Genomic DNA, 24363 nt, shown 5'->3' with positions numbered 1-24363 from the left:
GCTAAATAATTTTAACTAGGTTTCATTGAGTTAGGATTGGAGCATCGCAAAATATTCATTATTTTTTTTTTTTTTTTACTTTTTGGGGGTCATGAAGCTAAAAAGGTTGAGAAGCACTGATCTAGGGTATAAACACTTTTCTAAATAAATATTCTGTTTATGAGTCAATAAATTTTTTGATTCCTTTTTTAACCTAATACTATTTGGCAATTTATTATAAAAGATTGTTCCATTCATATAAGAATTATCATTAATATTTTACTTATATTTACTATTTTGGATGTTGCGGCTACTCCTTTTATAATAAGTGCAGCACTCAGCTGAGTAGTTATAGTTGAGGGTATATTTCTTATTCAGTAAAATCATTTTAAAAACACATATTATATTGCAAATGTTGTATGTGCAAAATATAGTCAACATGATTCAGTGTTGTTTCATTAAAAAAATCTGTCTTATTGTTTTTATATATTTCTCCTTTATATAAATACTCTCTTAGAAGTTTTTTACCTTAGCCTCATAATTCCCTTGTAAATGTTCTTCCAAAATAGATCATTAATACCTTCTGCAATTGTAAATCTTTACAAATAAATACAAGAACTAAGCTTCAAATATAGAAATTCAAAGTATTCAGATCATAATAATGTCCTATCTACACTAATTACAAAAAATTTGTTTCTTTATGAAGCACTAATAAATTCAATTTTCTACATTTACAGCACTATTATTATTTGTTGAAATAAAATATATACAACATTGGTTTTACTAATATTTACTACAAGATTAAATATTAAAAATATTTTCTGTAATCTTTAGCAGCATCAATAATTATATTTTGATCAGTAGTATTAATCAAATATTAGTTAATGTGGTATAACGGAAATGGTAGTATGTAATTAAGTGAATTCAATGACAGACATAAAATTCTCAGCAGTTTTTTGTTTGAAATCTTTGCCTTAAATTTTCATATATTTGGCTGCTTGTAGATTCATAAAAATTAATTTAAGCACAGATTAACCATATTATTTAATTATTAATCTTGTATATTATATTTTAATTAAAAGAATAAAATTTATTTTTTCATTTTCAGAAAATGTGAAAATAATCAAGTCTTTTATAGAAAGAATGATAAATACTCATATTGTAAGAATGCTTGCGAGGAGAGAACAATGTGTGGTGAAGTTCAAGTGCCTGAAGATCATCTTGAGGTATATCATCAAATTATAAAATATTGTGTTAATATTAATCCAAAAGTATATTAATTAGTGTTTAAAAATAAATAGTCTTAGCAACGTGAAGTTGTATCCTGCTTAACATCTTAAACTGTGGGTTCAGTTGTCTGAAATGGAAAAAATAAATACAGTTGAATTTTGTTTCTTGAAATTGCATCCATAACTATAGTTAGTAATTTGAACTTATTTATACTTTAAAAAAATTTATTGCTAATTCATTACTGTTTTAAAAGTGGATCTAGACTATTAAGCAGCTACTACAAATAATCTCTTTCTTCTGAGTAGTTAAATAATTTTCATTTCCTTTAGTTCTTAATTAAAAAAGTATTTCAATAAGTGATTTAACACTTAGTAAAAAACCAAAGCAGAATCATAAAAATGATAAACAGCAAACCCCCTAAAAAAGGATTGAAAAAATAGATTAAAACAAAAAATTCCTTTCTTAAAGGAAAATTAAGCACTAAAGCAAAATTTAAACACTATGACACAACCATTAAACCAGAACTCTTGAAAAGAATGGAAGAAATAACTTGCTTTCTTCAACCAGTTTTCCAGTTACTACTGGGTCTCTCTCTCTCTCTCTCTCTCTCTCTCTCTCACTCTCTCTCTCTCTCTCTCTCTCTCTCTCTCTCTCTCTCTCTCTCTCTCTCTCTCTCTCTCTGTGTGTGTGTGTGTGTGTGTGTGTGTGTGTGTGTGTGTGTGTGTGTGTGTGTGTGTGTGTGTGTGTGTGTGTCTAGAACTGGTAACGAGTAAAAGATGAAGGAAAATTTTTTAAATTAAAATTTATATTGCCTACGTTGATGATTTGAAAGTACTTTACATTTTTTAATTTTGCATTGTTCTTAACGTGTTTTTAAATATTTCGAATGTTTTTTTTAGTTAATCCTTTCCTTTATTTGTAGGATTGGGTTATTTAAAAATAATGATGTTTAGCCTGATGTTAATCTGATCTTCAAAGTAGTTTCATGTTAAAATTCGAAAATAATAGTTAGAAAACTTAGGGTAAAAAAATAATATATATATTTACATTCCAGAAACAATAAGACTCCATTCTAAAGAGTTTGTACTGAAGCAATTTGTTTATGTCATTTCTCTGCATTTGTTTTTGTCAAAATGCAAGAAAAAAATAATACATTTTTTCTCATTGCAGATAATCTTAACTGACAGTTGATGAAGTTTCTTTGCATTGTACATTGTTTCTCTGCATTTATTTTCTTATTTTTATCAAGATACTAGGCTTCTTACCTCTACATTTCTTATGAAAGGCAATCTTTTTATATTGGAACATTTTTTTTAGGGCAATCCAAATAAATTTAAAAGTAAAATTGTAAAAAAAAATAGGCTGTTATGGAATTATTCTTCAGTAATGGGGAAGTTGTTGATGATAGTGTGGTATGGGAACAAATAAATGGGAATAAATGTTCAACTATTAAATATAGAAAAATGAAATTTAACAAATGCTCCAACCCCAAAAAAAAATCCATTTTTCATATGTAACCATCACAATCCATACTTAAAAGTATATCTCAAGTAGGGGGTGTAATAATTCAGAGTAGGCCATTTCAAGGTAGGAACATTTATTAATTTTAGATTTTTTAGTGTTTTACTATTGAGCAGTTATTTAAGGTACTGAAATCATTTTTGAAACTAGCTATGAAAAACATTAAGTGGCCACCATTTTTATAGGGTTGTTATAGGCAGGGTTTTTTTAAGTCAAAATTTTTGTTCTGCAATGGTCTTTAAAATGGTTTGTCACAATCACACACCTTTTCTATTTAAAATTACATTTTCTTTAACTGAAAAATGGATTTTTTCAAAGTAGGAGCATTTACTAGGTGTAATTTTACTACATTTAATGGTTTAACAGTTATTTAAAGGCTCCGATACTTTATTACCATTCTATATGTGTGTGTGTATGTATATATATATATATTTAATTTATTTAAATTAAATTTTTTGTAGTCCATATTTCCTCTGTACGTAAATTCTAGCCAATTATATAATATAAACTTATTCAGCCACTCCACAAAGAACAGAATAAAGTTTAGTTTAATTCTGTATTTTGTGGAGTAGCTGAATAAGTTTATATTGTATAATTATCTATATATATGAAAGCTGATAACACAGTAGGATTTTCCTGTCATGTGGCTTTTTCTAATGCACAGCTTACACACACAACTTAATTTAAAATATTTATTTAATTTAAATATAATATTTTTTTATTTAATTCAGTGATTCTAACTAAAGCGAGTGCACATACCGTAATTCATTTGCGTGGGTATGGCGATACTAGTGGGCATTTTAAATACTTTTTTATCCTTTAAATATTATTCATTTAATTAATTCTATCACTTACCTGTGACGTCACAAAATAGCAGATGACTACAGCAACTGTACGTCAGTGCTGCACTAGTGCTCCTTGTGATGAGAGTGGGTAATATTAATGCCAGCATACCCACTTAGCCACTACTATATTTAGTGCATTTTTTGGGATGGAGGTGCGATTTTGCAAAAAAAATTTTGCAATTATTATGATTTTTTAATTGTTAACAAATGTTCCTAAGAAAAATTAAAATTTAATGGCAATTAAATTAAATTAAATTTTTTTGAAAATTTAATGGCATCAGTGCCCATATATAGAAGTAATCTGACCAAGTTTTGTCAAAATTGGTCGAGTAGTTTTGGAGATATAAGGTGATTTAGATGGTCACACCGAACATACACACATACATATGAACACCAGTTTTTTGGGTTCCTTAGGTATCAAAACCTCAAGATCTGGTGAAAACCGCATACGCCCAAATTAGATCGATTACAATACTTTCCCTTCTAAATACATTACTACTATACTTTCTCTGCTATAGCGCTAGATGGGAAATACATAAATTTATCTTTTTTTTTTATTCATTCTTGGAATCTTGATTTTATTCTAATAATAATTAACTTGATTATAAAATTTTTTTTTATTTAATAAAAAATGTTATCCGGAAATAAAATCACCAGATTTTGGTAATTTATTTTCAAAAACAAATTGTGGTTGCTAACATGGAGGTGCAGTGTCTCAGCCTTTCATCTGGAAGATCCCATTTTTTGTCAGGTATGTCATTTTCCATATGTTACGAAAACTTCAGTTCCATATTGCCACACACAAGCTTCAAACTTATATGGTGAATTTATCATTAACCAGAAATGAAACTTAATTTTAGTTTAATTCTAAGTTCTCATTTGTTACAACATCTTTTTTTATATTGTATTTTGTTTCTTGCAAAGACACAGAACATTGCTGATCATATTTTCTAAAAATTTTGATAGTATTTTTTTTATAGATAATATTTTAAGTAGTATAAATTATTGTGGCCATTAGCCACAAAAAAATTCCAACAATATCCAGAGAATTGTACCCGGTATTTGTGATTTTGGAATTGAACCGGTTCATTGAACTTTGGTTTCACGGAATGATTTCCCATAGTTCACATCCTTCATTTTCCAGGATACTACTCCTTTAGACATTCCAGTTGTGATAGATACTTTATGTTATAATGGAATTAATTTTAATAAGGATTTATTTTTTAATAAATAATATTACTTATCATTTTAGAAGAAATTTAACTAACTTATATATTTATGGAATTAAAATTCACTTCAGTCTTTATTCCATCTTTTCGTAATATCTTACCATTTCATATAAAATTTAATAGAAGAGAATTAACTTACTGTCAACATTTGTATCTCTATTCATGCATAGCAAAAGAATGACCAATTCGATTTCTACAAAACGTTGCTAGATGGATTCACTTTAGTTATGTCTGAAATATAGGTTGTCATTACTTGAGATATTTACTTGGAACTCTTTCTCATTGTGACAAAAAATTGTTTTTGTTTATTTTTCTGGCTACGATGTGTTTAGAAAAAAAATATTTGTCGATAAAAGTTGAAGCATATAAAATAGAAAACAGCTTGGTTGAAACCTTTCTATTTTTTTAAATTTTGATCAGCAGATTTAAAAAAAAATGGTAGTGAATCAAAACAGTTAGTTGAGCATTAATCTAATGCATTAATATCTAATTCATTATATTTATTAATTGATATTTTACCATGAATGTAATATCAGTTGTGTCTGTTGGGCACCTGCTCTTATATTATTGTAATAATATTGTAAAGGCTATTCAAGGTTTTCCAGTACACTTGAGTTCAATCAGTTGTGGTGCTGCTGCCACTGGCAACTCCATCATGACTTGTGGTTTTTTTTTTACTTTCAGTGACTCAGCACTTTTATATGATTGTAATCATGCGTACAATATATAAGCATGCTATATAAATGGAGTCACGCTTTGTACATGCACTAACCCTATATTGTCTATTATTTGTTGTTCAATGAATTATTAAGTCCTTTATTATTCGAGTTAGTGATTCCCAAATTTAAATATAATAAAAAGCTGTGATTACATTGTTAAATGATTATGGAAGACTGATTTAATTTAGTAATTTTGTTTCACACTAGCTTCAATGTAGTATAATTGTTATATATCATAATAATATGATAATAAGTTATACCATTACGGGTCGTGAGTTGATAACAACTCATGACTGTGCCTATAAATTTATCAAATTAAAAAAGCACTTAGTAGAATTACTGTATTCCTAATTTAATTTCTCTGTTTAATATATCTAACAAATTTTTCATTTAATCAAAATCTTATTTACAGACTGGCTGTTGAAGTACTAATAGCTCTGTACTTTCATTTGTTCTTTTAACTTCTTCCCATCACTTCCATTCGAAATGTTTTGTCTTTATCTACATCAATCTCCTAACATGATCCTTCCTCCATCCTTGAACTTCCTCATGGTTCTTTCCCTTAACCTCTGCTCTATTCCTTTGGCTTCCCATATCTGTTATGAAGTGTCTGACTTGAAGCTGTTCTTGTTGTGTTTCCAACCCTATAGGATGTCATTTCTTCTGTTCATACATGCCAATATGTTAAATTTCAATCTTTTGTAACGCAGAATGCACCTTCAACAATGTTCTAGCATGAGGAATTTCTCTAGGCTTTGTGAAATTAATTTCACCAACGTTTTTCATTCTTTTCTAATGTCATTTAGGAAACTCTCTAGAAGTTTTATGAATGGGAATAGTTATAAGATATCCCCCTAGTCTCACACCCACCATTTCGATAGATCACTCTATCACATTTAGTATGCTTATATAACAATCCCTGACATATAAAAAAAGTTTGATTCTTTATAGCATTCTGAATTTTTAGTTTTTAGCACCTATCATACTGTTCCTGTAGAACCCCATCAAAAGATCTGATTTGATCACTAAAATAAAAATATCTTCTAATCAGTTTTTTCTTATTTATCGTAGTGAGTAATAACATAAGATCCAAACTGTCTATTCTTATTGGGTCTGAATCTGCACTGTCTTCTTAAAAGAATAGTTACAGCTTCTACCATGCTTGTATTATAGAGTATGGCTTTCCAATAATATTTGAAAATGAGTTATGGTTCTGACACTCCTGATTTTCTCTCTCCTAAAAATATTGTTTATTCTTTAGTTTTTTTGTTTACAACACCAAGCTATCCTAATAACCAATAAGAATTTTTCAGGATTTCTGTCCTGACTTTATTTTATAACTCCATTATATAATAACCCCATAACCAGTTGCTTTCCCCATTACTTCACATACTTCTCACATATACTGCTTTTCTTGTATGTCACTCCCTGGTTACAACTTAGAACAACTTGGTGTCAAGTTGGTCAATCTGGTTTCAAAAGGATATAGTCCTCCTGTTGCTTAACTGCTCTCATTTATTCATTTTCTCATTTGTCTTGTTCTCTCATTTTTCCGTCTTTGCATAGTATCATCTTCTTTTTTAATAAGAAAACACCATCCTTTGATTTAACAAAACTTAAAGAGTATAACTTAACTTTCTGCATATTTTTCAAAAACATTTTTTAGCTTCTGATTCTCCTTACTGTTTTCCATATAGATTTGCCAAAATGTTTGCAAAATTTTACTTTTTAAAATTTGCTTCATCTCTTTTTCTAAATTTGTTTGGTTGCATGATATTTTATGTTGCAGTCATAGTCATTTATCACACTCATCAGCAAACTAATGCCATCTTAGATTTCACTGGAGAATATAAACATAACAAAAGGCTCAACTTTTTAGACCTCACCAAATTCAAAATAGATAACAAGCACGCTTTAATATAGTAAACTCGCCGTATAAAAAATTTGTTGGGGCCATAGTATTTTTTCATTAATGGGAAATTTCATTTTGAGAGACTCATATTGTATTATAATTTTTAAATTAAAAGAATATTCTTTTAAGTTACACTTTTTTTTTAGTGAATCAGAGGAACCCCATTTACGAACAAAGTGTCGGACTTGCTAATAGGTTCTGCAAGATGTTATTAAAAGTGTATATGTGTCCCTGCACCCCACCGACTAAACCTCCTATCTCACCGACTCCCCTCCCGAAGCCGGATCCGCAATTAAGTGTTGCACTGCCCCAGGAGAAGCCTTTAAGCTTGGGGGATCCAGAGTTCCTGTGCTGCATCATCACCATCCATGCAAGTGCGGATGCACGACAGCTCCACAGGGGACTATCCATCACCCCCTAGCTCTATGGTCTGTTTCTTCGCCTGAGCACAGGACTTTACTACAGCTTACTTGGTCTTCCTGATCAGTCTGCTTCTAGTGATCTGGGTCTCTTCTTAGTTCAAAGATATAAAATTCCCCCCACTTCCTCGCCGCCACCCTCCCGAGAAAGCCCAGATAAACGACTACTTCACAAAGGTCTATCCTCATGCTCCCCAGTCCTTCCGTTCAACTACGATAGCTATCGTAGAGAACTCACACTCTTCTTACCCTTTATTTCTTTTTCCTGTTTAGCCTCTGGGAATTATCGTTCAGATATTACTTCAGAGGATGAATGAGGATGATATGTATGAGTGTAAATGAAGTGTAGTCTTGTACAGTCTCAGTTCGACCATTCCTGAGATGTGTGTGGTTAATTGAAACCCAACCACCAAAGAACACCGGTATCCACGATCTAGTATTCAAATCCATATAAAAATAACTTACTTTACTAGGACTTGAATGCTGGAACTCTTGCGGGCAAGAAAGAAATCTCCCTTGGGGCAGTTAAAAAAAACTGGCCTCAAGTGGTCAAAGTTTAAAAAAAACCCCACAGGATCCCAACAAGTTTGAGACATGGAGCTAGCAATGGAGGCATGGATGGAGACAAAAACATGTGGGTTGCTGTGATAATACTGTAAGGTGGGCCAAGCACCTCATCTTGTAGAGAGGGGTTTTAGTGGATAGACCTGCAAGGGAGAGTCCCACACTACTGTGGGATATGAAACTGCATGGTGCCCATGCTTAATGGGAAAGATGCATAGTGTTGAAATACAAGTAACATTGTAAAAGACTGTCAAAACTTTTAGAAATGAGTTATTGAGTCACTTTCAAAACCACAAACAAAATACAAAATTACACAACAATAATAAAGCACATGCCGGTAAAACACTGCAACTCAAGGTTAAATAAATTAAACTTCATTGTCTGCTCAAACATTATTTTGGGTAATCCAAACAAATATATTTACCCACAGATGACAGAACCATATAAGTGCTACATACAAGATTAGAATTAAACTTTGCAAACGGTCTGTTCAAACACATAAAACAAAATATTAATTATGATATTCAAGTTTTTTACATATGAAAAAAAAACAACACTTCTAAAGAAATAAACATAATGTACATTTTTCCGACATTTTTAATAGTTTTTAACTAATCTAGATGAGCATCATTTATACCAATGCCATTTGTAATATGGCAAAGGAAAAAAATAGATTGTACTTTTGAAAAGATCTGTTGGAAGCATATTATATATGATAAGCTCACAATATTTAGAAAGTAATTCATGCTTTCTATTATTTTATAAACTGTAAACTTTACTTTATTATGTTGATCAATTAATAGATCAGAATACACTGATTATATCATATGTGCATATATATATATATATATATATATATATATATATTTTACATAGATTATGTCATGAATGTATGTTTGCTTCTCCATCACTTACAAAAGAAATTTCTGTAGTGTTCTTGGAAAGAGTGAAGGAAAACCTTCATCCCAATAGCTTCTAAACCATAAAAAAGTAATTACAACAAATCAAATAAAAATATTGCCGAATAAAATAATTAATAAGTCATAATTAAATCTAAATATAATAAAATAATTAACACTAATGAAACATGGTTGACTGCAGTACTTATGAAAATAATATTTTGTTGATATATATGAAAATGATAAAATTTATAAATAATTAAAAAAATTACATTAATATAATTGAAAATAGTTTTGGAACAAATCGTAGTAAAAAACGTATCGCACAGTGCCCAGTGAAAATAATGCAAAACACTTTTGATAAAAGTAAGGTGATACAGTAAAGACATTACAGTGTCCATCTGTAATGCCTTAATGATCCATCTGTAATGATACTTAATCTTCTGTTCTGAATTGTATGGTAGGATAAGATATGAAAAAAACCCATTTTGGTTTGGTGGTTTAGCTTTCCTTTAATTCTACTAAATGTACTTAACAATAAACATTAAAATAAAACTACTGTACTTTCTGTTGATGTATGTTTGTATTATTTTTTAGGTGTGCAGGACTTGCAATGCATCTGGAATGGACTGTGGTGTGGTTAATTCAAGTGTTGGACCTGGAATAATCGGTGCTGATTTTGTGTTTTATGTGAGTGCGATGGAAACAGAACGTTGTCATAAAGGCCTGACTGTTGCTTATGCAGCTCATTGTCAGCAGGAAGCAGAACTTGACAGGTATCATATACATTATACGCTTTTGTGCTTGTTTTGATTGTTTTCTACTGTTCTTCAAAAGAATTATAACTTTTAAACATTGAAATGAAATTGAATCAGTTGTATTGCATTTACTGTAGAATCCCTCTTTTTTTTTTTTTTTTTTTTTTTTTAGTTAGGTGGAGGAACCTCATTTACAGGCACCAAAGCAGTGTCCGCAAGATTTTATTAAGTGCACATGTGTTCCTGTGCACTGCCAACTAATCCTCCATCCCTCCTGAGAATCGTTTTGCAGCATTACTTTAGGAAAGGCAAAAATGCTTGCACACACAATTGTCACTGCAATCACAAGTGAAGAAACATCCAAACACACTCATGCAACACCAAGGATAACACCAACACAAGGAAAGAACACACATAACACAGGAAAATCTTTTTTTCCATACTATGAACACTCATGGTAACACACACTCATGCAATATAACTCACACAAACACAATAACCCATATCAAGAGTAAAAAATCACACACACACACACACACACACACACACACACACACACACACACACACACACATTACACAAAATATCCCTCACATAAATAGATTCCCTTTAAACTGGTTGTAAAGGACAGAACTCTGTTAATAATGGCCTGAGTGATAACTTGAAAGTATTACTAGAAGTAATTGCTGTCAATTTAATGAGTGAATAACAACAAAAAATTGTAGTTAAATATTTTTTATTACTTTACATTAAATGACTTTAAACTACTTAGAAAATTGTCTATAAATTTTATAAATTGGAAAACACCACCCGTGTTTGTATAATAATATTTCTTTTCTACTTTTATTTAATTATGTAAGCCTGAGGCCTTTATCCTGTTCTTGAGCAATTTTTTAGTACAGCAGATTCTCTCAGCTAACTTGCAGGTTGGTGCTAATTGATCACCTCAGTAATGATACAGTGAAATATTTCATGTTATTAAAAACAGTCATTTTAAGAATACTCACTTCATTAAAAATAATCTAATTTGTAAATATGTTTGTTAATTTTATAAACAATTGTATTTCATGTTTCTTATATAATTTATGTACTGCCTTATGTTATTACCAGTTCTACTATGCCAATTTTTGTATATGTTTTTAAAATTATGGAATATTTCCTTTAAGTTATATCTTTGTTGTAAATAAAACATACATTGTAATCATGTGCAAGAAATGTTTTAAATCTATCTTAACTTATTAAATAAGGAGTTAAAGACATTAGAAAAATTGGATAAACCAAAGTTAATAAATGATGTAAGTTATTAAGTAATATACAATACCTTAAACGTACTGTAAATTTCTCATTAAAACATTTATATTTGGGCTGATATTAATTAATCTATCAATATCATGTTAATAAAAAAAAAATCATATTAATTTTTCATATTAATTTTATATTTTTGTTTTCTTATTAACATTTATGTACTCTTTTAAAAAAAATTAAATTATAATTTAATTTCAAACAATACTACACAATCTGCTGTTTAATAATGGTTACTTAATGTATAAACAGTTTTATTAAGCCTATCAGAATAAAATTAATATTAATTTTTATCATTACATATTATTAAAAAATTATTTTAAGAAAAGTAGGCTTTAACTTTTAACTTGTAAAGTTAAAATTTTGCTCTGACTTGTGCAAAATTTTCAGAATATTATTTTTGTGTTCAGTTACCAATAAATGTGGATGTTTTAAAAATTTATTCAATTTTTCTTGATTTAAATTATGCAAAATTTCTCGGTATTAAGTTTTCAACAAATTTTGTTTTAAAGTTTTATTTTGTTATTGGTAATTTAACAAAGTATATATATATACTCAGATTTTAAAAGGTATGCTTCTGATTAACCTTTTGGGTTTAAAAATATTTCTCTTGGAAACTACTGGAATTCTGGGACCCATTTTTTCAGTTTTTAATGTAAGATAAAACAACTAATTTTGTTAAATAATTTGTGTCAGTGTAATATTAATAACATTCTAGTGTAATATTAATTTGATTTTGGAGCAGAAATCTGAGTGAAATCTTTTGCTAGCTGTAACTCAAAAAGAAGCCAAACCTATAGCCTGTAGCCAAACCTGTAGCATTTCCAAACCTATATTTTTATGAACTTTTTTCGTTATTTTGATGAGAGAAATGTCCTGTAAAATATAGCAAAAACATCCTGAAGCTCCTGATAATTTTCAAATAACCATCTTATTAAAATAATGTTACTTGAACAGCTGCTGTACCAGCAACTCCCTGATTGAAAAAATATTGATTATTAAGCTACTAAAACATTTTTAGAATTTTTTTTCTTACTTTGCACAATCATAAAATCAAGCTAGAAAATAAAAAAGTAAACAACTTTTCTTTTGTTTTCCTTCAGTTTTTTGAAGACTGATTTTATTGATGAATAGATTTTTGGGGATTAACAGAAATGCCATTGGATATAAAATAAAACAACCCTATAATTTTTATCTTATTTTGAAGCATGTTCGGTATCTAAATAATTTAGCCTTGGGTTCAATTCTAGGCAAATATCTGATAATTAATTTTTAACTATCTACTTCTCATTAACTTAGAAATGCTCGATGTTATAATATTAAAATGAAAACAAAAAATGGAAAAATTTAGGGAAAGCATGTCATAAAGTACAAAAGAATATAAAATACTTTATTAGGTGTACAGTTTGTGGTATATGTTATAAACTTATTTTTTTAATTCTTCAGTAGATGCTATTAAAAAATATAAATTTTTATAGAAGTAAATATTTAATATGTTCTGTTAAACATTAACCACTTATTGAGGCATATGACTGGTAGTTATATGCCTCTATATTATCTGTATATTTTATCTGTATATATGTTATATTATCTGTATTTAAAGAAAATTAACATATATGTGGACAATTAAATAATAATTGGTTATAAGGGTCTTGTGTTTACACAATACTATCCTTAACTGTTACATTTGAAGAGTTTTCAACAGAATCATAGTTGTGCTAAAATCCTTCTGTATGGATCTTAGGCAGTGATGTAGTCAAGGAATACTTTGGACAAAAGGCTTCTTATGTCTTCCATGATGTGATGACAGAATAATGTGAGGGATTGGTTAGAAAGTGAAACTCTACTTTCTTAGGGTTTTTTGCTGTTTTGTTGTTTATTTTACATTCCATAAAAAAACATTATGAAAAATAATTTAATTCTATACAATTTTTAACAAATTTTCTGCATACAATTTTTTGAAATGTCAAGATCGACATCTCAACATCTTTCATATCCTGATGAAATGTTTTGAATATTTTATTCTCTTTCAAAGAAATTAAATTCTCTGTACATTTTGCAATAATTTTTGTTGAAAAGCTCTTCAGGGTTCTGACTTTTTCCCTGTTTTGAAAATGGATTTCTACCTTTTTCTCACTTATTTTGGATTGAAGCAGAACTTTATAAGAACAAAAATATCTTGTAACACCATATCTAACAAATTTTTTTTGGGAGGCTCCAACACTCTCGGCGAAAAATGTATTTTTACTGCTTGTTGTTGATATTTATTTATTTATTTTAAGGCAAGGACTGTATAAAAAGACCTAAAAAAGATAGCAGCTGGAATAGGACCTAATATGGTCATGATTTCTAAAAAATTAAAAGAAGTTGTAGAAGAAATATGTTTTCTTGTTTGATATTTTTCTTATTGACACTCACGAAAGTTCTTTTATGTGCACTGATACTCTGTTTTGTTTCCAGAGAGATATACTGTGTAATAGTATTTTTATCTTCAGACATACTAAATGTTGTGGTTGAAAGAATGGGACAAAAGATTTCTTTATCTCATAAGTATTTCTGTAACTAATTAATGTTTTAACGTGTGGGTATTGCAGGATGTAAATTACGACTTTTGTAAAGTAAGACATTTTTATTTCTGTAATATGACCAGCTGTGAATGTCTTAGTGTGTAAAATGTGAAGTAGCAATATTAGCAGATGAATTTTTATTTATTTACTGAGAACAATAATTTGCTGTAGTAATAGGTTTTGTAATAAATATTGCCACTTTCTCAAATTTAATATGCTAAGTTTTGCATTAAAAATGTTTATTTAGCCTTCCTGCATCTAATTATTGACTGTATTTAAGAAATAAATGAGGTCAGTTTGAATAATTTGCTAACATAGCTGTCCCTTTTAGCTGTGCATTTACATCATCACTTTTTTTTTTTATTAAATGGGCTTTAACAGACAATAGAATTATAGATCTCATGTCTTTATGTTCTGCAATGTGTAGTTTATTAATAAAGAAACAGAAAGGCCAAACAAATTAATGACACATTTAGCCAGTCTGACGCATAACTTCAAATCTCTCACTGTTTATTTACAGACCTCTGTTATGAAGAGGTAGTATCTCTATCTTTCATCCAGAAGGTTCCAAGTTCAAATTTTGGTCAGGTTTGACAATTTTCATATGTTGCAAAAATAATTTTTCATTCATCATAAAAAAAAAGAAAATGTACTACAAGTGTGGGTGTCAGCCTGTTAGTACTACTGTAGGCATTTCACTTGGCATATGGAGAGATAGTGTGTACAGCCAGTTCAATAGTTAGTAGACCTTTCCCACCATCGATGAGTGGTTTTGATGTTAATAATAATTATAATGTTTTAAACTGAAAAACCTGTAGTAAATATTTCATCTTATTAATAATATTTATCTTATTTTATAATAGGCCTATTTATCCATTTTCCTATAAAATGTTGTAGGGTTGTGCCTTATACTGTAAGCATTTAATTCAATGCAATTCTGAAATATCTCTGATTTAACTTTAAAAAAAAAATAACTTACTGCCAGACAAATATCACACTCCTCTATTCCACTCACAGCTTTAGTACTAGTATCTGAATTGCTATCATAGACACTGCTATCATCCGTATCACTTTCATTATTTTTGTCTAAACATATTATAAAAGACCACTGTATTTTCTAAAATATCTACTTCAGCTTTATATTTATCTTCATATCATAAGTAGTTATGAACTTTTGGTTTCCATTGTTCAATCCCGCAACAGAACTAAATTTACCCATAAAAAGATTAATGTCTTCATTATGAAAGTTATGTTGGGTTTCCAACCCAATTTTTTACATCTCCCCATACCAGTTCAATGGGATTTAGTTCAGGGTGGTAGGAAGGCAGTCTTAAAACATCTTGGTGTTTTTCTTTTATAATCTTGTCTGTGGCATATTTCTCACAGCATTTTTTTATTTTCCTTTATAATATTATACAATTCCAATTTGAGATATACTCAAGGCAATTTGAGATATTGGAATTTTATTAAACTGAAGCCAGTTTACTATAATTTCCTTTCTAGCATTTGAATTAGGAGCTTTATTAACTTTTACTTTGTGATAAGTTGCATTGTCTATCACAATTACTGAGTTTTCACGTATTTTAAGAAGTAATTTATTTTGAACCCATTTAGAGAGGTTAGTATAGTTCATATCATGGTGGTAATCCCCTGTTGTAGAACTTGATTTCCACACCATTGTCAGACAATCTGGTATAAATCTCATCATTCCTATATGTAATTTAATAGGCATACAAGGAAGTAATATGGCGTCCACATCAGATTTGTTATATTTAGAATCATTATGTATTTATCTTAACTTATTTCATGTATTATATTTTAAATCACCAATATGGGGTTTAATTATGTATATATATATATATATATATATATATATATATATATATATGTATTGCTTTCTTATTAATTGTGTGTTTTGTGATGCTGATTTGATCAAGGTTTTTGTTTCCTTTGATCCATTTAGACAAATGCTGGCTGGGACAGTTACTTTATCAATCTGTGAAGTAGAATATTAACCCATTTTTGCACAATAAATGTTATGTATTGTTGCATACCTATCAGAATGAAATATTTATTTATTTGAGCTTATATTTTTTGCAAACATAATTTGTGTGGTAATTCTAAAAGAAATTAAGACCAATCATTATACCTACAAATTTCATTAGTAATGGTGACTGCTCTACAATACTTTTTACCATCATGACAATATTATTTTCTTTATGCTATATTTAGTTAATAAAATAGTTAATAAAATTAGTAAAAGTTAATAAAATTGGGTTTATTTTCATTTATAATTAAATTACATTAAATGAAATGTTGAATTGCTGAATGCATATTTACAAAAGTATATAATGTATTTATTATTCCATCACTAGGTCACATTAGTGTTGTATCATCTAGATTCAGTATTACTTGACTCTTTCTAATCATTAATGGTTTTGTGGTATTCCAGCTATCTTAATATTTAGGATCAATAATTTTTTATTATTTCTTCTATCTTTTGATTTATCTCTAAGCTTAGTTTCCTACCTATAAAAAAAATGGCTAAAGCATTTTTTCCTGAATCTATGATGTCTGATACTCTTAAATTAGACGCCTTATATTTAAATATTTACCATTAGATATAACAGTAAATATTCTCCATAAAAAGTTACTAATGCACTTTTTGTATACATTTCCCATTACAAAATCCATGTTGTTCTGCTGCTAATACTTTCCATAATATATATTTATGTTTCTTGTATATTATCATTTATTGAATGACTATTAATATATATTATATTAATTTAAACAAAAAATAATGCTTATAAATTGATAAATATTTTTTTTCCTTTTAGACCTATTGCAGGACATGCAAATTTATGTCCAGACAGTATAAGTACTAAACCACAGGAATTGGAGATATTACTGTCTACAGTTAAACATGAAATATTACATGCGCTCGGTTTCTCAGTTAGTCTTTTTGCTTTTTATCGTGATAAGGATGGAAAACCCTTAACACCTCGAGAAGAAAATGGAAAACCACTATTAAATGAAAAGTGAGTATCTATACTTTTTTTTTGATGTCATTTTTGTTATTCATCAAAATCTATCTGATTACATGAATGTGTCAAAACACACTACTACAAAACATACAAAACATACAAACATACTACAGATTTATTTCATAGTTGACAATCTTTTTATCGCTGTGGATATTTTCAATGCTTAAGAAATCCTGTTTTTAAAAAAATGTTTCATTGCTAGAAGAGAAGTTGATGGAAATTGTTTATAATTATGAAACGCTATATGGTGTCAAAAGAAAATAAACAAACGTGTTATTTGATTTTCTCTATAATTGTTTTTATTAATGTGGTTTCAGTTTGTTACCTTAGGTAGGTATTGTGTTGTGATTTTTTATATAATTTTGTGAAAAATCAATTAACATATTTGTTTACTGTTTATTGTCAATATGGATTTTCATTAAGTAACGGCTTCATCATCAGTTATATGGTAAATCACATAGAATTACAAAAATAAAAGGGAAAAAAGGTCCTATTGTCATGTCTGATTAGGTTTAAAAAATCATCAAAGTAGTTACTGTTTACATTTTTTTTTACCTTTGGTACAAGGTATGATTTCATACTTGTTTCTCTGTATGTTAATATCATAAATCCACTTCCATTTATTCCTTAAAAAGAATATAAAAATTTAGACATTTTCTACAAATGTTTTGACAAAACTGACAATTTGGTATATATAAACTCGAAAATTTTATTGCTGCAGCAGAATGGAAATTTTTATTGTCGTTATACCTGCAAATTTTTTATGCTAGTCTGTAGAAGGTGCAAAAGCCTCTCACAGGCTTACTACTACGGGCTTATCTTCCATGCAGCTAGCCCACTTGGTGGTAGAAACACTAGAATATAAGGAACATTTCCACAATCCACTAAAGACATAAGCACAAAAATCCTGATCAGATCACCAGAAAGGACTGATTATAAGACCTGAAGTGGAATGAACATTTTTATTCTTGTAAGTGGAAAAAAGTGAGAAAGCAGAATATGCTTCCAGAAGGACTTAGAAACCAGAAAACCTTTCAAATGTTTCTAATACAAGTCATTTTGAAGACACGATTCATAAAAGTATTCTGATGTAGGTCTATATCTGAAAACAAAATAGATAAAAAAATCAGCTGGACCTGCCAGGAAAATATTAACGCAATGCTGTAGTGTTCCATTTGGTCATATATACTGCAAAATCATGCTTGTATCTATGGAATAGCACATCTACCCATTTTTAGCACGATCTGTATAATACATTATTACGTACCTATTAGAATAAAAGATTTATTTATTTATGTGTTACTATTTTAACCATCATGCTTTATTTACGAGTGAAAAAGATTACATGAGTGGAGGGAAAACATTACTGTAAACTAAATTAAATTCAGCTGATAATTTAACAGCTTAGAAAAATTTGAGTAGTTTTTCTGTTTCAACCATTTCATTATCCAGAAGACTTTCAGTTTTGCATACTTATTTAAATTTTTATGTAATTTCATGAAATATATGTTTTAAGTCATTTTTTTATTTATTTTATTTGTTTTGTCTTGTTATTTTATATAATTGTCTTGTTGGGTAATTTATCAAACTTGAACTGAATTTCAGATTGCAAGCCAGGCAGTGGAGTGAAAATGTGATACGTACTATAGTTAGACATGATTGGAAGGTACATGGTGATAAGGTGGATAGAGAAGTTCAAGTTATGGTGACACCGAGAGTGGTTGAAGAAGTCAGGAAACATTTTAACTGTTCTGATTTAGAAGGTGCTGAATTAGAGAATCAGGGTGAAGAAGGCACTGCACTAACACACTGGGAAAAAAGAGTTTTTGAGGTTTCATGCTTAATTTATTATTAATTTCAGTAATAGGTTTTATGTTAGTATTTATAAAATAGCTGAAACATTCTTATATTGTATATTGTTCATTTTTTATTTTAGAAAATTAGAAATTTGTATACTTTTTTAAAATCGTTATTGTTCATTCACAAGAATGGTAGAATGGTATAACATTATACATAAAGTTACATATTAATAAAGTAACAAGATTTTAAGAATTGAATCCCACCAATCTAGAATAATTAATTAAAATGAGGGTTGAATAAGCTAGACTGGTTAAAGAAAACGAACACAATTAGAAATGTAATAAATCTAATACCTTATTTAGATATCATTTAGCTAGACACATTAGAAAAAAGTGACTTGCAGCCGCCATTTCAGCCAAAAAACTGTCCCCTCTGTTAGTGAATTTTTATTTCCACTATGAACCTTTACTTGCTCAATCACTATCTTTGTACGTCAAGACAGTTGCCTTTAAAGGCCATAGTTTTTATTTTTCATTGGTGATATCCTTAAATTATATTGCTTTCCAATTTCTTCCATCATAAATACTGCTATGAAAGCATTTAAGCATTTTAAATAACTGATGTGATATACGAGTTCGATAATGATGCATTTGAAAAACTTAGCAAATTTCAGCAAATGTGTGGGAGCATATAAGGGTATGTGAAAAATAAAACATGGAAAGATACACGTATTAAATTTTATAATACGATAATTACCCCCCCCTTCATTATATGGTAGCGAATCTTGGGTACACTCCAAAAAGCTGGATAGCAGAATTCAGGAGATGAATTCTGTTTTAATGTAGTATACATGGTTGCACATAGAGATCAGGAATGAGGATATATAAAAAGACAGCTTTCAGTACAACCTTTATACAACAGAATAAAACAAAGTAGACAAAGGTAATGCAAACACTTGGGTTGGATGATGTGGAAGAGGATACCTTAGCTTATCAATCTGTGGGAAAAAGAGATGAGGAGACCGAGGAAATGATGGGTACTGGAAATCTACAACAGGTCTAGACAACCTAATCTCTATAATGAAACAAGAAGACTATGAAGTTTTTATATTGTTATAGTTACTTGGTTGGTTTTTCTCTCTAAAATAAATGTGAATAGTATAAAAAGTAGTATCATTGTAGCATGTTCAACAGTGGCTCACTATGTTAAGTGGTTTACAATGTGCTGCTATCAAACATGCTATGACAGTCTCTTAGTTTATTAATTAATTTAGTATTAGTTAATTATTTATTAATTATAAAATTAATATTTTTAATATTAATAATTTATTTATTATAATTTATTTTTCTTGATTACTCTTTCAAATTGATGACCTGCTTAATAAGAAATGCAGGTTTTATTTTTTGTTTAGAGATTATTGCTGGATTTGTTTTGGTAAACTTAGACTATGGTTAGGTGATACAGTTTAAAGAAAAATTTAATAGAAAATAGAGAGACAATTTGATTTTATCTAAAGAATAAAAAATAAATAAACATGTAGCTTATCATGATTTTTGAGAGGTTATAACTTTTTTATTAGTGCAATACACAAGAAATGTTTTTACTTGCCATAAACATCTACCAAAACACTAAAAGTTGTACAAATTTATTTTTTATCATTTGATTCAATCATTTTTATCAGTTAGATTTTTATCAACAGCCCCAAATTTTTTTTTTTGAAGCCAAAATTTGAATTTAAAAAAAAATTAGTTTTCAAAAATTCATAAAAATATAGGGATAAGTACATCATCATTAATATTATTTATGGTAAAACTACTAACATATACCTACATATAAAAAATAATTCAATCTGTGTATGCCATCCCTGCCTCTTGAAAAAAATGACTAAAAGTGAAATTTCACTGTTTTTCATGTCCAACTTATTGGTAATTTTCTCTTAGAAAGAAAAGAGATAAGTAAATGAACCACTGAACCAATCATTTACCTTGAGAAAATATAAATAAATTGCTTTTTGTTTCATTCTTCCAGGACCAATAGTTTTTTAGTTATGATTGTTTCCATAAACCATCACAATCTCAAAAATAGGTGTGCGCACTGTAACAAAAATGGCTGCCACAGGTAAACTACTAAAATAAAAAAAAAAAATAAAAAAATAGTCTTAAGTTCCTGAGATGTGTAGAAAACAAGTAAGTTTCGAATATTCAATTTTTTTTTAATTGGTCAAGTACCCACCCTTGGGCTGCAAATGGATTGACCCTAATGCATTTCATATCCTTTTGCTTTAATGGCACTGTGGCATATGTTAATGGACTTAAGAGAAGAGGTAGGGGAAATAATTATTCGGTAAAAAAAGTTGAGAACTGCTCAAGGTAAACCAAGATATTACAGATTAAAACATTCCATAAAACTGAAATAAAGAGTTAAAAGGCTAAAAGTTACAAAAGATTTGAGAGTCATCATATTTTAACTATGAAAAATATTAATTAAGGTAAGAGGTACCGACAATTTAGAATACTGTAATGCTGAAGAAGTGGTTTTGTAATGAAAATATATCAATCAAACACCAGGGCATTAACATTAACAGATTATATAATAAATATACAAAGTAAAAAGTACTCTTACGCAAAGTAATGAGCATGCTGTACAAAAAAAGTTCAAATTCTGATTATAGTTATCCAAAATCGTTCTAAAATGACCTTAGAACCACTCACAAAGGAAGAGGTGATTTCAGTAAGGTTTCTGAATAATTATAGATTGTGTGGTAAAGTTGAAATAATGTGTGTGATTCTATAGTGTTTTAGAGAACAAATAGTAGACTCATTATTTTATTTAATTAATATCTCATTTGAAGCAAGAGTAGTTCTTGAGCAGTTAAAAGTAGTGAAGTCATATATGATAAAGTAAGGAAATGTGAAACCTGCTGCTAGTTTTAAAGATCATTAATAATATTTCTTTCATTATTTATTTATTTATGAAGCAGTAATCAGTTCAAACATAGATAGGTTTAAAAGGAATTTAGGTAGACATAATTATTACTCTGTAAATGAAGCAAGTAGATTTGTGGAGATCTTTGAACACTATTTGAATAAAAACCATTTTATATAGGATTAGAGTTCTGGGAGAAATTAATGTGATATTGATTTGAAAAATTTTAGTTCATCACTAAATTCATTAGCTAATGTTTTCCAGAACAACCACCATTAATTTATGCTGACTAATATTTCTTCATTTTCAGGATTCAGAAAGTTTTGAATGAAAATTCTAAAGCAGGTTTTATTCCAAGAATTTTCCTACTACGTACTTTCTAAGAATTAACAATGCTTACTAGTCACCAGGGATGATAAAAATGTCAATTATGCATGTATGTGTATGCATACATGCACATGGAATTTTTCTCATTTAATTTGCCTTTGTTTTTTCTTCCTACTGATTACTGTGTAATTACTTTATAATTTCAGAATGAAGCCATGACTGGAACACACACACAGAATCCAGTGTATTCTAGACTGACACTTGCTCTTATGGAAGACACTGGCTGGTATAAAGCAAACTATTCAATGGCACAAGAGCTAACATGGGGTCGCAATCTGGGCTGTGATTTTGTTACTAAATCTTGCAAAAATTGGATAGATACACATAGAGCAAAGTATTTATTATTTTTTTTTTTTAATTTTAAATAAGCTTATTTTAAGAAGAAAAAACAAAATTGGTACTTGTCTGTTATCTTGAACCTCTCCTTTTTGTTTTACAAGCCTGTTTCATTTAATTTTATTTTACAAGCAACAGATAATAACTGATAATTATTGTAGTATAGTTAATTGTTGTTATACTCATTTTTTATAGAAATCAATATATATCAGTATTAAGAAAAAGTTTCTTTATCTTCAATAAAAATTACTTAGGAATTTATTTACCGGCATTAATATTGTATTATTTATTTAATTAAACCTTTCTGGATTCATATTTTATGATCATTTGTTTTTTGAAATTTCATCATATTTTTTCCATGGTATGATTAACAATTTGAGATTGTGGAACCTGCCTACAGCAACGGAGAATTCCAAGAACGAGGATTTTAACCAAGCAATCCTAAATGTAAGAAGAGGTTCATCATGAAATTGTACTTTTGTATGTTAACATGTTGGTGATACAAATAAAAAAAAGTTTACATATTAGTGGCTACAAGGACCAGTTTTTTTATATTTTCTATTGCTGAACCGAGCACTCATCTCAATTGAATTCTGCCCTGGTTGGTAGTTAATTTGTGCAGGAAAGCAATAATTTACTGGAACTTATATTTATGCAAGGTTTATTCTTACATGATGTCCAAAGAATGTTAGGAAAATTGGCAGAAAAAACCTATTGCTGAAATAGATGAAAGTTTACTTATCACAAATCATGCAAGTATAGTTCTCCCTAACCAATCGATTTTCAGTGATATATGTAAAGAAAAAAACATGTTCATGTTGCTGACAGATGTTTTATCCTAAAGAAAAGTGTATGAGATCTTCAGGTTATTAAAAATAGGATTCAACCTGGATTTTTACATATTCAAATTACTGGTGAGGATATAATGACAATTAGCTGCAGGATTTATATACCTGATGGTGAATCACAGGTCTGTTTTCATTAATCCCTTGTTCGGAGCTCATAAGCAATGCATTGAACATATGTGAGGATCTATCAGATATTATTACAAAATCACCAAGGGACAGCACATCATTTAGAGGACTATCTGGCTGAATTTCTTGTTTCATGAAAAATCTTCACAGAATGCATTGTTCAATGATCCATGCCATAGTAAACATTTCTGGCCTGCTAAGAAGCTGTAGTATTTTTTGAGTATTAAACATTTTGTTATGAATTGTTATGCATTTATAATATTGTACGTAGTATGGTAAAACATATACTAGATAGAATGAAGAAGGACTCAAGATAACACACAAGAACTTAAATGTTTCTGACATTTTGTTACAGTTTTGAAGTGTTCAGTATGTTTATTTATCATATTTTAGGAATTTATTTTTTGATTTATCTTTTTTGGTATTAAATATCAACTTTTATGTTTTATTGCATTTTATTAATTTTATCACTTTACATCTGGTAAGCAGTAGGATCTATTTGTATTCTTTTATATATTAAAATTGTATTAACAGAGGATATTGAAATGAATTTTTTTCTTATCTCTTTCTATGTAAATTAATCCAGATTGTAGAAAAATCGCTAGGATCTCTGTTTATAACAATAAGTAGTCAATTTGACTGTATGTAACTACTGAGAATATTTGCTAGTGTGTAGCTTTTGATGGCTTGATTATTTCACTGTATTAAATAGGAAGAAATCTTCTTTTTTTCTTTTTGAATAAAGCTTTTGCATGTAAGTTTCTTTGTTAATCAATATTTTTAGATTAGTATTTTAAAGATTTTCTTACCTTTTTTTCTGTATATTTTTTAATGAGTGTATATGCCCATTAATAGTTTTCTTGATATCTAACCCACCAGGTTGGTCTAGTGGTGAACGCATCTTCCCAAATCAGCTGATGTGGAAGTTGTGAGTTCCAGAGTTCAAGTCCTAG

General features: G+C 28.9%; 1 protein-coding gene across 2 annotated transcripts in view; it reads left to right on the top strand.

Moving 5' to 3' along the window:
* Positions 1-24363, top strand: part of Invadolysin (leishmanolysin-like peptidase, invadolysin) — a 461280-nt gene that overhangs the window by 420470 nt on the left and 16447 nt on the right. For both annotated transcript variants that reach the window (XM_075366080.1, XM_075366079.1), the window contains exons 5-9: positions 1088-1205; positions 9915-10093; positions 16782-16982; positions 18594-18819; positions 22247-22434. In XM_075366080.1, coding sequence (XP_075222195.1) covers positions 1088-1205; positions 9915-10093; positions 16782-16982; positions 18594-18819; positions 22247-22434 — 912 coding nt within the window. The remainder of the gene's footprint in view (positions 1-1087; positions 1206-9914; positions 10094-16781; positions 16983-18593; positions 18820-22246; positions 22435-24363) is intronic.

Source organism: Lycorma delicatula, chromosome 5, assembly GCF_047948215.1.
Source record: "Lycorma delicatula isolate Av1 chromosome 5, ASM4794821v1, whole genome shotgun sequence".
In the NCBI taxonomy this organism is placed as follows: Eukaryota; Metazoa; Arthropoda; class Insecta; order Hemiptera; family Fulgoridae; genus Lycorma; species Lycorma delicatula.
The sequence above is the reverse complement of the archived record's forward strand: the minus strand, read 5'-3'. Positions and strand labels throughout refer to the sequence as shown.